At 37.2% G+C, this 17,014-nt stretch overlaps 1 protein-coding gene across 1 annotated transcript; it reads left to right on the plus strand.

Moving 5' to 3' along the window:
* The first annotated feature begins 3,521 nt into the window (after nt 1-3,521).
* LOC133323704 (thioester-containing protein 1 allele R1-like) lies at nt 3,522-15,962 on the plus strand. Its single transcript, XM_061532623.1, has 10 exons — nt 3,522-3,610; nt 9,704-10,360; nt 10,423-11,160; nt 11,224-11,488; nt 11,753-12,147; nt 12,219-12,397; nt 12,575-13,113; nt 13,186-14,082; nt 14,145-14,432; nt 15,720-15,962. Exons 1-10 carry the CDS (start codon nt 3,522-3,524, stop codon nt 15,960-15,962), a joined length of 4,290 nt encoding a protein of 1,429 aa, XP_061388607.1.
* The last annotated feature ends 1,052 nt before the right edge of the window (nt 15,963-17,014 follow it).

Genomic DNA, 17,014 nt, shown 5'->3' on the forward strand with positions numbered 1-17,014 from the left:
AAACCCAGTGAGCGGAACAGTATATTCGGACGGGGCGACCATATGATACCCTACACAACTTCCACGAAAATTTAACTTTCTGTGGTTCTATATTCTGAGCCTGGCCGACTAGATGTCAACAAATATTTGTAATATTCTGTAGACGAGGGTTGTACTTGTCCAGATTCTCTATACATTGGGTTATGTTGTGATGTTGGGCTTTCAATTGTGTGGCCTATAGATGGACTCGAAAAAGCAGAAAAAATAAGTTTTAGGGCCACTCCATCCCAAAATTATTATCTGATCATCACCGAAAATTATAATCGTTGTCCTTGACCATACCTGGAACTTCATAGAAATTTTGAAAGCGATCAGCTCTATATTTCCGCCCTCTAGTGTGGTAATGGATTACTAAATAATATCTCAGTACATAAGCAGCCGTAAATATTTAAGTGTAACTCCCACATCCCACTCCCACAACGGTATTAATTTAAAGGCCAACCACTCCTCTTGGATATACTATCAATTTTTCGGACCTATGCCCTTTAGGAGTAAATATATACGCCAAAGAATACAAATTTTGTAATTTTTTACACAAAAGTCAGGGTCCATTTGACCCACTAAATATTGACCGATCTTTATCAAAATAGGCATGCTTATTTTTTCGTCCGATTTCCTTATTCATGTAAAATTAGCGATATTCGGGCCATAATTGGGGCCTTTGGAGCGACCAGAAAAACGGACAAAAATTAAGTATTTGGTCCACTTCATCCCCTAAATATTAATCGATCTTTATCAAAAACAATAGGGGTCTTCATTGGCCAGAACCCATCCTACATGCAAAATTTTGTGAAGATTGGTCCATAACTGTGGCCTGTATCGTGTTTACAAATTATAATGGACAGACGCACAGACGGATGGACACACATCTCTAGATCGACCCAGCTGGTCGAGATATGACAATCGGTATACTTAAAGGTGGGTCTAGGACCAATATTTCGCGGCGTTACAAACTCTTGGGGCTGCACAAAGCTATAATACCCTGACAACATAGTTGTGTAGGGTATAAAAATCCTCAGCTATTAAAATGCCCGAAAAGAATTTAAACAAATGAAAAAGCCTTGGATACCCTCCACCATAGAGGTGTTTTTCCCATGTGAAACATGTGTATAAAATCCTGAAAATACTCCAATTTAGAGGGCAAATTTATAAGAGGGATATCAAAAGCGGGACCAATATTGACAACATTGTGTAGGAATTTCCGAATACTTGGTGTTTTCATTATATAATAGGTTATGCCTAATTAAGGGCCGATATAGCTCAAGTTCCAAGCTAATAATTTAGTTTTGAATTCCAATACCGTGCATCACGCTAAATATTAAATATGTAGGATGTTTTATATAGGACCTGGGCCTATATGCGGGTCTATATAGTTCATTCTCAAACCTCACGTTCTACTTTTTATGTCGATAACCTCCAATAGACAAATGATTACAACATATGGCAAAATCGACTAAATCGTTTTAGAATTTCATACTATGCAGGGTATGAACCTCAAAAGAACCCCAAAATACCGAAAATTTGGGGGTAACCTTATATGGGAACTATGCCTATACGTGGAAGATATAGCCGATTTATTGCGTCAGCATCAAGGGACGGCAAGAATGATTCTCAAGCTTTAAACGCATTTTTCTCGAAGCGAATGGCGGGCACGATAACTCAAAAACTAATAATCCAATCGGTCCCAAATTTTGACACGTTTCTCTGTGTATAGCTCTCGTATGAACTAGGATAAAGCCAATCGGTGAAGAGCTTCCTTACTTTTTAACCTAGTTTGTGGTCAAAAATAGGCGATTTTCCAAAAAAAAAAAAAAAAAAAATCAAAGTTCCGCCATTTTGTTAATTGTTGTGCGAAGTCAATAATCCTAGTTCATACGAGAGCCAGACATGTACTCTTTCTAACACCGTTGGAATTTTCGGATTCCGATGTTCCATGCCCGCCATCAAAAATAAGGAATTTTCTTTGATCACAAAAACAACTACAAACATTTTTTGTAAATTACTTTTCTTCCTTTTTAAATCTTCGAAAAAATATATGTGCAAAGTTACAAATCTTTACAAGCATTGGTATTCATTTACCAGCCCATTTAAAATCGTAAAAATATAAAATCGTGAAGGGGGGGGGGGGGGGGTTCCCTTAAGTGATCCTTTGTATGGGAGTTATGTAGAAATTATGAACCTAAATCGGAAACTTTCTGGAAAGCAGTTTTTTTTCACCGTGAATCCGGAATGCCAAATTATAGCCACTTCAGAGTACCGAAAATAGCTTGCGTTCCACTTTATAATGGGGTTATATCAAAAGATGGACCTACACTTCAGAGTACCGAAAATGGGTCGCGTTCCACATTATAATGGGGTTATGTCAAAAGATGGACCTACATCGAAAAATTTCGGCAAACATATTTTTAAATTACAGACAAAACGGCGGGCAAAGGTTCTAAACCTTAAAAGTGGACAAGAAGGATGAAACATTTTTATGGGGGATATGTCCAAACATATACCTATGTAGAAAATTGTCCGCAAACATATATCCTACCTTACAACATCCCAGAGAATGTGACTAAAATGTGACAAAGTAAAGAAGATAGGGCAGTACTTTAATATGAGCACTTTTTTAAACAAAATCTAGCATTTTTTATCAGCAAAGTTTTGGCAACACTGCCGCCCATCATCGAACTTGACCTGCCTGCAGACAAAAGACGAATGCAAAATTTTGGCGATCTATCTATCAATTCGTTTAGACGCTGGAGTGATTACAACAGACAGACGGGCATGGCTATATCGTCATAGAATTTTACGCTGATCAAGAATATATATATACTTTATAGGGTCGGAAATGATTATTTCGATGAGTTACAAACGGAAAAACAAAATTAATATACCCTCCATACTATGGTGGAGGGTATAAAAAGCCACGCCTATAAATATGCCCTATTTAATTCATTCAAGCCTATAAATATGTTTCAAAATATTTTATATATGATTTTCAAAAATCCACGCCTATAAATATGCTTTTCAAAAATCCACGCCTATAAATATGCTTTTCAAAAATCCACGCCTATGATTTGCAAAAAAAACGCCTTCAGATGTGGCCCAAAAATAATTTTTATAAAAAATTTAAAATTCACGCCTGGTTTGGGTACCTCAAAAAGAAAAAAAACGCATTCTCTTTCAAACCGGCTTAATGGCACCCAAGAGAGAGATGGAAAGAAGTTCCGATCCCATCTAACCAAAGTTCAAAACTAGAGTCAGCTATAGAATGCCCGTCTCACCGCCATTCAACCACTCACTTATCATCCATGCCATTCTGAATACATTATAACCCTACACAGCAGAATTCTATTGAGTCTGCGTGTGGCTTTCAAAGCGACAACATCAACTTGAGTTCCGCTCCCACCTTGGGAGATTTTTTCGATTTAAATTTTTTGTTTTGTGCCGAATTATTTTTTTTTTTTTAAGAAATTACGAATTTTGTCGCAGCCATGACTCGTCAACGTTGTTGTTCGACGTTGGGCCTCTTGGCGTTGGTCCTAATGCAAATAATTGCATGCTGTCGGGCTGGAGCAGGTGGGTAAGTTGCAATTGTATTTAATTTGTGTCATGAGTGTGTCAGTGTTTATTATTTTTAAAATTTTTTTCAAAACTAAGAAAAATTTAAAAAAAAAAGTAAAAGAATGTGGAAATTGTAATGACCATTTTAGTTTAATTCTTAACAAGTTTGGCAAATTAACAAAAAAAAAAAAAATAGATTAACTAATAAATTGAAATCTGGTTCTGGACTACAATGAATCATAAAATTTGCATATAAATTGAAATGTTTATCTTCATTGGAATTAATTTCCAATCACGTGGGAAATACAAAAAAATAAATATTTTATTTTCCAAAGATCTGAATGAGAATTTTTAAAAAATGTTTTCTCGAGGCCTTATAAGAGGCGTGGATATTTAACAAATATATTTTAAAGGCCTTTAAATCGCCTTCGATTTTCGAAAAATACGTTTTCGAGGCCTTATAAGAGAAGTGGATTTAAAAAAAAAAAAAATTTTGAGGTCCTATAAAAGGGATGGATTTTTATACCCTACAGAAGTATGTTGTCAGGGTATTATAGCTTTGTGCAGCCCCAAAAGTTTGTAACGCCGCGAAATATTGGTCCTAGACCCACTTTTAAGTATACCGATTCTTATATCTCGACTAGCTGAGTCGATCTAGACATGTGTGTCCGTCCGTCCGTCTGTCCATTATAATTTTTTTAAACACGATACAGGCCACAGTTATGGACCAATCTTCACGAAATTTTGCATGTAGGATGGATTCTGGCCAATGACGATCCCTATTGTTTTTGGTGAAGATCGGTTAATATTTAGGGGATGAAATGGACCAAATACTTAATTTCTGGACGCTCCAGAGGCCGCAATTATGGCCCGAACATCGTGAAATTTTACATGGAGAAGGGGATCGGGGCTAAGAATAAGCATGCCTATTTATACCCTTCACCACACTGTGGTACAGGGTATTATGTCTTTGTAACAGGCAAAAGGAAACGAGACAGACACATAGTTCCTTTTGAGAATATTCATAGAATCACTTTCTTAGTCGATTTATGCATGTCCGTCCGTCCGTCCGTCCGTCTGTAGTTCTAAAGTGTAAACAAAGTACAGGCCGCATTTATAATCCGATTTGGATGAAATTTGGCACAAGTCACTTATTTGGCCCAAGGACGATCCCTATTGAAATTGGGAAAAAATCGGTTCAGATTTAGATATAGCTCCCATATATATTATCGTCCGATTTAAGGTAAATGGGACACCAAAGTCCCTCTATATCTTTCGATTTGCATGAAATTTGACACAGAGTACTGAATTAGGTCCAGAATGATGTGTGCTAAATTTCGAGAAAATCGGTTCAGATTTAGATATAGCTCCCATATATATCTTCGTCCGATTTAATGTTAATTGTGTACCAAAGTCCCTATATATCTTTCGATTTGCACGAAATTTGGCACAGCGTACTAAATTAAGTATAGAATGATGTGTGCAAAGTTTCGTAAAAATCGGTTCAGATTTAGATATAGCTCCCATATATATTTTCGTCCGATTTTAGGTAAATAGTCCACTAAAGTCCCTGGAAATCTTTTGACGTGCACGAAATTTGGCACAGAGTTATAAATAAGATCGAGAATGATGTCTGCCAAGTTTCATGAAAATCGGTTCAGATTTAGATATAGCTCCCATATATATTTTCATCCGATTTAAGGTAATTGGTGCACCAAAGACCCTATATATTTTTCGAATTTTGGTATAGGATACTGATTTAAGTCTAGAATGATGTTGCCAAGCTTCGTGAAAAGATCCATAGCTAGGCCGATTGACACATCGTACTGATGTTGTATAAATAAGTCTCTGGCAAGTTTCCCTGAAATCGGTTCAGATATAGATTTATAACAAAACGCGTCGTAGGATACATATACCCAAAGTGGTGAAAGGTATCATATAGTCGGCCCAGTCCGACTTTACTACTTTCCTTACTGGTTTTTGTAAGGATCGGTCAATATTTAGCGCGGCAAATGAACCCTGACTTTTGTGTGAAAAATTACAAAATTTTTATTCTGGGGCGTATATATTTACTCCTGAAGGTCCTAGACCCGAGAAGTTGATAGTATATCCAAGAGGTGTTGTTCAACTTCAAATTGATACCAATTATATGGCTGTATGTATTCTGATGTGGGAGTTATACGCAAATGGGTAATGGTTACTATGTGCATATTATTATCATTACTCTATTAGAGAACGGAAATGTCGCGCTGATCGCTTTGAAATTGTACATGAAGTTCCGATTATAGTCAAGGACGACACCTATAGTTTTCGGTGAAGTTGTGATTTCATTCATTTTGTCAAATTTTCTAGTCGCTCTAGAGGCAATTATTATATGCAGAACATCACATATTTTACAAGGTGAAGGGGATCTGATCAAATACTTAGAGCGGCTGTTTTGATGATAATCGGTCAATAACCAAATCGGTCAAATTAACCAAATTTTTTGTTTTATGGTCTAAAAATGCACTTCAAGAAAAAAATGTTCGAAAATATGCCAGGCTTAGAAAGTGAAGTTGTTGATCTATAATCGGTAAAAAGGGTGCAAATATCACGAAAGGGTGCAAATATCAGAATATAGAACCGCATAAAGTTAGCTTTTCGTGTTAGTTTTATAGGGTATCATATGGTCGGCCCTGTCCGACTATACCGCTCCGTTCATTGGTTTAAAAATATTTTTTTTTTTGGGTATTAAAATAGGCGAGGATTTTTTTAAAAATATTTTTTCGAGGCCTTATAGGTGGGGATGTTATTTTAAACATATTTTTTTTTTGGGCCTTAAAATAAATTGAAAATTAAAATAATTTTTAGGCGTGGATTTTTATAGTTGTCATTATGTAACTAAATCACTGGCCGATAGCTGGTTTTTGTGTTGTTAGCGCCTTTGTCACCGGTTTAGCGGTTTTACAGCTGTTTAGCCAGTGAACTTGTGATGTACCCAAAATGTTTTTTTCGCTTTTGTTTTTAATTTTATTTATTTATGTATTTATTTTATTAATTTAGAGCTTAGTTTTGTATTCTATTTTCAATTCTATTAGATTGTTTTTTGCATACTCGTTAACATATTTATTAACGTTAATGTGTTAACATATTTATTATGTTTTTAACTTTTTTTATTAAATACTGGTTTTTTAATAACAGATTTTTTTTAATGACATAGTATATAAAAAAATTTAAATACTCCTCTCCAAAAAATATTTTTAAAAATCCTCCTCTCTGTGAAGACTCCCAAAAAAATATGGATGGCCAAAAAATTATTTTTAAAAAATCCACGCCTTGTATGGATGGGCAAAAAATTATTTTTAAAAAATCCACGCCTTGTATGGATGGGCAAAAAATTATTTTTAAAAAATCCACGCCTTGTATGGATGGGCAAAAAATTATTTTTAAAAAATCCAAAATCCACGCCTTGTATGGATGGGCAAAAAATTATTTTTAAAAAATCGACGCCTTGTATGGATGGGCAAAAAATTATTTTTAAAAAATCGACGCCTTGTATGGATGGGCAAAAAATTATTTTTAAAAAATCCACGCCTTGTATGGATGGGCAAAAAATTATTTTTAAAAAATCCACGCCTTGTATAGATGGGCAAAAAATTATTTTTAAAAAATCCACGCCTTGTATGGATGGGCAAAAAATTATTTTTAAAAAATCCACGCCTTGTATGGATGGGCAAACAATTATTTTTAAAAAATCCACGCCTTGTATGGATGGGCAAACAATTATTTTTAAAAAATCCACGCCTTGTATGGATGGGCCTTGTATGGATGGGCAAAAAATTATTTTAAAAAAATCCACGCCTTGTATGGATGGGCAAAAAATTATTTTTAAAAAATCCACGCCTTGTATGGATGGGCCTTGTATGGATGGGCAAAAAATTATTTTAAAAAAATCCACGCCTTGTATGGATGGGCAAAAAATTATTTTAAAAAAATCCACGCCTTGTATGGATGGGCAAAAAATTATTTTAAAAAAATCCACGCCTTGTATGGATGGGCAAAAAATTATTTTAAAAAAATCCAGGCCTTGTATGGATGGGCAAAAAATTATTTTTAAAAAATCCACGCCTTGTATGGATGGGCAAAAAATTATTTTTAAAAAATCCACGCCTTGTATGGATGGACAAAAAATTATTTTTAAAAAATCCACGCCTTGTATAGATGGGCAAAAAATTATTTTTAAAAAATCCACGCCTTGTATGGATGGGCAAAAAATTATTTTTAAAAAATCCACGCCTTGTATGGATGGGCAAAAAAATATTTTTAAAAAATCCACGCCTTGTATGGATGGGCAAAAAATTATTTTTAAAAAATCCACGCCTTGTATGGATGGCCAAAAGAATTATTGTTAAAAAATCCAAGCCTTGTATGGATGGCCAAAAAATTATTTTTAAAAAATCCAAGCCTTGTATGGATGGCCAAAAAATTATTTTTAAAAAATCCACGCCTTGTATGGATGGGCCTTGTATGGATGGCCAAAAAATTATTTTTAAAAAATCCACGCCTTGTATGGATGGCCAAAAAATTATTTTTAAAAAATCAACGCCTTGTATGGATGGCCAAAAAATTATTTTTAAAAAATCAACGCCTTGTATGGATGGGCAAAAAATTATTTTTAAAAAATCCACGCCTTGTATGCATGGGCAAAAAATTATTTTTGAAAAATCCACGCCTTGTATGGATGGGCAAAAAATTATTTTTAAAAAATCCACGCCTTGTATGGATGGGCAAAAAATTATTTTTAAAAATCTAAATCTGAACCAATTTTCACGAAACTTAGCACACATCATTCCGGACCTAATTCTGCACTCTATGCCAAATTTTGTGCAAATCGAATGATATATAGGGACTTTGGTACACCATTTACATTAAATCGGACAAAACTATATATGGGAGCTATATCTAAATCTGTACCGATTTTCTCGAAACTTGGCACACATCATTCTGCACCTGATTCAGTACTCTATGCCAAATTTCATACAAATCGAATCATATATGGGGACTTTGATGGACCATTTTCATTAAATCGGACGATAATATATATAAGAGCTATATATGAAATTGAACCGATTTTCAGGAAACTTTACACACTACATCCTGGACCCAATTCAGTACACCATACCAAATTTCGTGCAAATCGAAGGGTGTAAAGGGACTTTGGTGCACTGTTTACTTAAATCGGATGAAAATATATATGGGAGCTATATCTAAATCTGAACCGATTTTCTCGAAACTTAGCGCACATTATTCTAGAACTAATGCATTACGCTATGCCAAATTTCGTACCAATCGAAGGATATATAGGGATTTTGGTGCACCATTTACATAAAATCGGACGAAAATATATATGGAAGCAATATCTAAATCTGAACCCATTTTCACGAAATTTAACGCACATCATTCTATACTCAATTCAGTACGATATGCCAAATTTCGTGAAAATCGAAGGATATATAAGGTTTTTTGGTGCACCATTTACATAAAATCGGGAGCTATATAAATCTGAACCGATTTTTCCCAATTTCAATAGGGTTCGTCCTTGGGCCAAATAAATGAGCTGTGCCAAATTTCATCCAATTCGAAGCAAAAATGCGACCTGTACTTTGTTCACAATTTAACATGGACTGACGGACGGACGGACATGCATATATCGACTTAGAAAGCGATTCTATGCATATTCTCAAAAGGAACCATGTGTCTATCTCGTTTCCTTTTGGTTGTTTCAAACATCTGTACAAAGGCATAATACCCTGTACCACAGTGTGGTGAAGGGTATAAAAATCCAGGCCATGTATGGATGACCAAAAAATTATTTTTTTATTTAAAAATCTACGCCTGTGTGCAGAACACCAAACAATATTAAAAAAAAATCCAAGGCCATGTGGAGGTCTTGTAGAATATTTTGAATGCTTTGAAAAAACATTTCGATTTTTTTTTGTTTCAAATATTTTTATATCTGATTGATTTTTAAGATGACCTTCTACCATCATTTACCTTCTACCACCATTTAATTTTCAACAAACACCTTCAGATTTATAATCTGTATTTCTTCTTCTTCTTAATTTTCTTCCAGCAAATATACCGTTATCGCTCCCGGTACCATACACTCCAATGACAAATACACGGCAGCTGTGGCCGTACATCACGTGGACTCTGCATGCCAAATAAAGGTGGGCATTATAGGCCCCTCCTTTAAAGAAAGTAAAATTGTTGAGGTCACAGGTTCGGAAATAAAAGAAGTCGAGTTCGCAGTGCCCACCTTGGCTGAGGGTAAATACAATCTAACAGCCGAGGGTATTAATTGTCTGGAGAATTTTAAAAATTCCACTATATTAAATTATGCCAAATTTAGCCCTTACGTTCGGATACAAACTGACAAGGGTCTATATAAACCTGGAGACACCATCAATTATCGGGTATTGTTTTTGGACAAGGATTTGAAGCCAGCCATGCCGGAAAAGGATACTCTGATATGGTTGGAAGATGGAAATCGCATCAAAGAATTGCAAATTTCCGAAGTAGTCAAGGGGGTTCATACGGGGCAATTTAAAATTTCCGAATTTCCGGTGATGGGTAATTGGCGTATGGTGGTGACCAGCAAGGGCCAAGATGACCATTCCGTGTACTTTGAGGTCGAGAAATATGTCTTGCCGAAATATGTGGTCATGGCTGAGGCCACCGAGTCGGTGTCGGTTAAGGATGGTGATATGCAGGTTATTGTTCGGGCCAAGTAAGTAATTTTTGCGGGAGGGGAGGGGGAGGACACTCGATACTAATAATTGATTTCCTTAGCTACACATATGGCAAGCCCGTGAACGGTAAAGCCACCGTTATCCTCAGCCTGGATAACAATTACGACTTCGGTTTTAATTCTGAAAATGAACAAGAAGAACCACCCAGCATTATCCACACCGGAGCTATGATTCAAGGCAAGGCCAAGATTGATCTGAATGTCAAGCAACTGGAGGCGTATTTACATAGCGCAGAATATCCCAGCGGGGCTAGTATTGTGGCCACTGTCGAAGAAGAATTCACAGGAGTGAAACTCAACACCACTGCCAGTACCAAAATCTATCCCTATCGCTATGCCATGCATTGTGTCGATGAAGATGAATGCAGATCCTTTGAGGCGGATAATGAGAAGGAGGTCATGATTCAGTTGACCTATGTGGATGGAACGCATTTGAAGGACACGAAAACCCCTGTGGAATTGGTATACACGGAGGTGTTGGAAAATTGGGACATTGAGGATGAGGAGAATGTGACAACGACTCTGAGCCGACCAATTTCGGGAAATCTCAGTTACAGCTTCAAAGGTTTTATGAATGAAACGGGTTTTGCGACCTTCAAGGTGAAGCTAAGCGATCTGAAGGAATATGAGGACTACTTCCATTACTATGACATTGAGGCCAAATATCGAGATGAAAAACGTGATGTCGGTGATGCCTATCCAATATCTAAAGTGTATACTACAGCTGATGAGTTGACCAAGGAATGGTTTAAAATTGAGTATAAATATGACAATAACGGGTAGTTTATGCAGACCCTTTAAATAGACCTAAAAAATAACACAAATATTCCCCTCATTTCTAGGCCCACATTATTCCAGGCCGAACATTTCACAGTGAAGTCCAGCAAACCCCTGCCCTATTTGGATTATAATGTCATTGCTCGGGGTAATATTGTCAAGACGGGACATATCGATTTACCACAGAAGCCCATGGTGCACAATATCACCATCACCCCGGAATTGGTGTATTCTCCACGGTTCTCGATTTATATTTATTATATTGATGAGCAGGGTGAATACCATTATGCGGAGGGTAGCTACTACATTGATTATGAATTGGAAAATAAGGTAAGGAGTCCAGCAGATTAAAAAAAAAACATTTTTTGGAGTTCTCCACAAAGGTTTGGGTTTTTAAAAAATATTCTTTTGATACCTCAATATAGGTGAGGATTTCTTAAGAGAACAACAGTAGGCGTGACGTTTTTAGAGGACGTTAATTTTTTAAAAATATTTTGTCAATTTTTTTAAATTAACTTCTGAGGGCCTAGACTTAGGCGCGGATTTTTTTTTTAAATTATTTTTATAATTTTTTGTTTTTGTCTTTCTTCCCAGATCACCATCACTGCTGCTGACCAGGTCAAACCCGGCCAGGAAGTCGCTCTGAAAATTAAAACGGCCCCCAACTCGTTTGTTGGCCTCATGGCGGTGGATCAAAGTGTCCTGCTATTGAGATCGAACAATGACATTCGTGCCAGTGAATTCCGCTGGATTGTGGGTTCCTATGTGACAAACACACCCCCTCAGGTTGGTTATTCTTATTATCCTGGTTCCAAATCCGGTTGTATTACCCTGACAAATGGTGATTATGTATATAATTGGACTGGTCAGAATATGCCAGTCCACGCAGCTGCATTTGGCCCAGGAGCTCCGGGAGGAGTTGGTGGTAGTGACCCTGTACAGGTTCGCAAAGACTTTGCTGAGACCTGGATATTTGATAATATTGAAAAGTAGGTGGTGGTGGGATGATATTTTGTTGGAGAAGATTTTTTAAAAACTGATTTCTTTGTTTTTTCTTTAGCACTGACAAGGAAGAATTTACCTGGTCCAAGAAAATACCCGATACCATTACCTCATGGGTGTTGACCGGCTTTGCCATGAACAGTGAAAAGGGTTTGGCGGTGACTGGCGAAGAAACAAAGATTACCACCTTCAAACCATTTTTCATTTCCATACGGCTGCCATATTCCGTTAAGAGAGGTGAAAACTTTTTGGATGATTTTTAAAAAAATTTTTTTTCTTGCATATATTTCAAAAAACAAAAAAAGGCTCAACTATACAAGAGCTAGGATTTTTTTAAAAAATATTTTTTCAAGGGTCTATTTAAAGCGTAGATTTTAGTGAAAATAAAAAAAATATTTTTTTAATTTTTTCCAGGTGAGGTTATCAACATCCCCGCCCTGGTCTTCAATTATTTGGGCAAAACCCTCGATGTTGAGGTCACCTTGGATAATAGCGACAATGAATTTGAGTTTACCGATGTCACCAACGAAGTAATTGGCGATCAATCACGTACGAAGATGGTTCGAGTCGCTGCTATGGGTACCGCCGGAGTTGCCTTTATGATCCGCCCTAAAGTTTTGGGTAATGTAATGTTGAAGTACACCGCCATTTCTCCAGTGGCCGGTGATGCCGTCCACAAATCGATGAAGGTTGTACCCGAAGGCGTTACCAAATATGGCAATCGAGCCTTCTTCGTCAATCTCAACAAGGAGGCGGAAATGAAATCGTCCTTCAAACTGGAATTGCCTGCGGAGATTATACCCGATTCGCAACATGTTGAGGTCGGGGTGGTGGGTGATATTTTGGGTCCCGTCGTCAATAATCTGGATAATTTGGTACGCCTACCCACCGGGTGTGGTGAACAGACCATGTCCACACTGCTGCCGAATTATTTAGTTATGAAATATTTGGAGGTAAGTTCAGCCCTATAGCATTCTCTCAAGCTTTCTTTGGCTTACCCTCACTCTCTACTCTCTCTCCCACAGAACACCAAACGCCTGACCCCCAATATGGAAACGAAGTTACGTTACAACATGGTAACTGGCTACCAACACATGCTCAACTATCGCCATCCCGATGGCTCCTTTAGCTCCTTTGGACCCCATGAACTTAATGGCCAGCTGAATAATGGTTCCACCTGGCTGACAGCCTATGTGACCAGATCCCTAATCCAATTGCAGGACTACAAAAAAGTTGATACGAAAATCATTGAAAACTCCTTGGAATACCTGGTCAAGCAACAAGCCAAAAATGGTTCATTTACCGAAAAAAATGAAGACTTCTTCTATGCGGATCAAGCCAATCTTGTGTCCCTCACAAGTTCGGTCCTCTTGGCCTTGCTGGAAAAAAAGACCTATGCTGAGAAATATTCTCAAGAAATCTCAAAGGGTTTGGAGTTCATTAACGAGAATTCGGAAAAATCTGAATCCCTTCATGCCCTGGCAATTGCCACCTATACCCTGGATAGGGCCCACCACGCCAAAGCCCCTGAGAAGTTGACAAAATTGAATTCTTTGGTCAAAACTGATGGTGATCGTAAATGGTGGTCCACTTGGGATGGGCCACTAAATACTTTTGTCAATAGCTTTAATGTGGAAATTAGCTCCTATGCCCTGCTAACCCTGCTCAATCAACCCTCACCCAATATGGATGAAATTTTGCCCATAATTAGATGGCTCATTTCCCAGCGTAATAGCAATGGTGGTTTTGCCTCCACCCAGGATACTGTGGTGGGTCTACAGGCTCTCATAAAATTCGCCAAATTTGCTGGCTATAAACCGGCAGAAATGGTCGTGAACATAGCCTCCAAGGGTGCCGACAAAGAGAAACAGGAAACCCTCAAGCTCACCAAGGAAAATGCTATTATCTATCAAAATGTGGAGGTAAGTCCAAGGAGGAAGAACTTCGAACCCAGAACGTAATGTATTTTTTCTTCTTTTTTCAGATGCCCGATAAAACCAAATCCGTGGAGTTCTCAGCCAAGGGTAGTGGCGCGGCCATGGTCCAAATTGCCTATCAATACAATATCCTGGAAAAAGAACAGCCCAGTTTTGAGATTACCACCGAGAAACAAAACGCCGGCCAAAAATCCGCTCTCCTAATGAATGTCTGTGTGGAATATAAGGGTGAGGGTGAAGCTTCGAATATGGCGGTGTTGGAAATTAATACCCCCTCGGGATATGTGGTGGAAGATGAAAGTCTGCACGCCATCAACGGGGTGAAGAGAGTTAGTGTAAGTATTTTGAAAACAAAAGAAATATTCAAGGCCCATCAGGAGGAACATTTTTTAAAAATATATTGCAGAGGTCGGCAAAAAGGCGTGGATTTTTTAAAAATTATTTTTCGAGGCATACATGCTTGGACTTTTTTACCCTACACAACTATGTTGTCAGGGTATTATAGCTTTGTGCAGCCCCAAGAGTTTGTAACGCCGCGAAATATTGGTCCTAGACCCACCTTTAAGTATACCGATCGTCATATCTCGACTTGCTGAGTCGATATAGACATGTGTCTCCGACCGTCCGTCCGTCTGCCCATTATAATATGTAAACACGATAAAGGACACAGTTATGGACCAATCTTCATGAAATTTTGCATGTAGAATGGGTTCTGGCCAATGAAGACCCCTGTTGTTTTTGGTAAAGATCGGTTAATATTTAGGGGATGAAATGGACCAAAAACTTAATTTTTGCCTGATTTCCTGGTCGCTCCAGAGGCTACAATTATGGCCCAAACACGGCGAATTTTTACATGGAGAAGGGGATCGGGTCAAAGAATAAGCGTGTCTGTTTTGATAAAGATCGGCCAATATTTAGCAGGTCAAATGGACCCTGACTTTTGTGTGAAAACTTACAAAATTTGTAATCTATAGCGTATATATTTAACCCTGGAGGACATTGGACATTGACCCTAGAAGTTGATAGTATATCCAGGAGGAGTGGTTGTCCTTCAAATTTATACCAATTATATTGTCGTATGTACTCGGATGTGGGAGGTACACGTAAATATTTGCAGGGGCTTATGTATTCATATACTATTTAGTAACCCATTATCACACCAGAGGGTGGAAATATAGCGATGATAGCTTTGAAAATCTTCCATGAGGTTGCAGTTATGGTCAAGGTCAACGCCTATAATTTTCGGTGATGATAAGATAATAATTTTGGAATGACGTGGACCGAAAACTTAATTTTTGTGTTTTTTCGAGTCGACCTATAGGCCCCAAGCGAAAGCCGAACATCACAACACCACCCACAGTGAAGGAAATCTGGACAAGTTATTAGAGGAACTGTGCTGAATATTACTAATATTTGTTGAACCTGGTCGTTCTATAGGGTGCAAATATCGCGAAATATTGTCCAAGCTCAGAATGTAGTACCACAGAAAGTCAGATTTTCGTGGAAGTTGTGTAGGGTATCATATGGTCGGCCCCGTCCGACTTTACTGCTCCGCTCACTGGTTCAATATTATTTTCTATTAATAATTTTTAATTTTCCATTTTTTTTAATTTTTGTTTCAGAACGTCGAATTGGAAAATTCCAACTCGCTGTTGGTGATCTACTTCGATCATTTATATAAGGACGAAAAGACCTGCATTCCGTACGAGGCCATTCGTGATCATGCTGTTGCCATGCAGAAACCTGCTGTCATTCGGGTCTACGATTATTACGATTCGAATAAGAAGGCAACCGATTTTTATGAAGTTGAATCGAAACTCTGTGATATTTGTGAAGGCGAAGAGGAGTGCAGTAAATGCAAATAAACCCAGCAAAACGAAGCTTTAAGAGATTATCAGGAAATGGAAGCCAGCTGTTGTAGTCGATGTTCGAGTTGTTTATGGGATGCGAGTACTTTAAATAGTTTGATGTTTCATACGATTTACTTAAATAGTTTAATAATAAAAAATTGAAAATAATTTTAAATAAAATATAAAAGTGGATAATTTGTGAAAAATCCACACATATAAATATGTCTTAAAAATAATATTTGAAACATCTAAGCCGATAAATAAGCCAGTAAAAATATATATTTTTTTTTCAAAAAATCACTCATTAAAATATGCGTCGACAAATAATTTTTATTTAATCCAAGCCTATGTATATGACATGGATGGGGGAGGGTGGGTGTTAGCGTCGTATGGGGCTACCCTGAAACTTGGGTCAGTATTAACAATTTTTTGTACGGATATGTGTTATGTAATGACAAACCAAAATACCAATTTACTACCAAATGCGGTGGAAAAACGTGTCCAGGTATAACAGTCAGTATACCTGTGGCAACACAATACCTTGCCTACATTAGATGTTCACATTGTTGATATGCTTTTTGTTGCTACCACGACTGCCACGCCTATAGATATGCCCCAAAAATATTGTTTTAAAAATCCACGCCTATAGATATGCCCCAAAAATATTGTTTTAAAAATCCACGCCTATAGATATGCCCCACAAAAATATTGTTTTAAAAATCCACGCCTATAGATATGCCCCACAAAAATATTGTTTTAAAAATCCACGCCTATAGATATGCCCCACAAAAATATTGTTTTAAAAATCCACGCCTATAGATATGCCCCAAAAATATTGTTTTAAAAATCCACGCCTACAGATATGCCCCAAAAATATTGTTTTAAAAATCCACGCCTATAGATATGCCCCACAAAATTATTGTTTTAAAAATCCACGCCTATAGATATGTCCCACAAAAATATTGTTTTAAAAATCCACGCCTATAGATATGCCCCAAAAATATTGTTTTAAAAATCCACGCCTATAGATATGCCCCAAAAATATTGTTTTAAAAATCCACGCCTAC

The sequence above is a fragment of the Musca vetustissima genome, unplaced genomic scaffold (genome assembly GCF_032173495.1).
Source record: "Musca vetustissima isolate MV318-11 ecotype Yass unplaced genomic scaffold, APGP_CSIRO_Mvet_v1 utg74863, whole genome shotgun sequence".
In the NCBI taxonomy this organism is placed as follows: domain Eukaryota; kingdom Metazoa; phylum Arthropoda; class Insecta; order Diptera; family Muscidae; genus Musca; species Musca vetustissima.

Excerpts from the sequence above, each read along its gene's own strand:
- LOC133323704 (XM_061532623.1), top strand. The coding sequence starts at position 3,522 with ATGACTCGTCAACGTTGTTGTTCGACGTTGGGCCTCTTGGCGTTGGTC. Across the intron at positions 11,489-11,752 it reads ATTATGAATTGGAAAATAAG|ATCACCATCACTGCTGCTGA; the intron begins GTAAGGAGTCCA and ends CTTTCTTCCCAG. Across the intron at positions 14,433-15,719 it reads ACGGGGTGAAGAGAGTTAGT|AACGTCGAATTGGAAAATTC; the intron begins GTAAGTATTTTG and ends TTTTTGTTTCAG.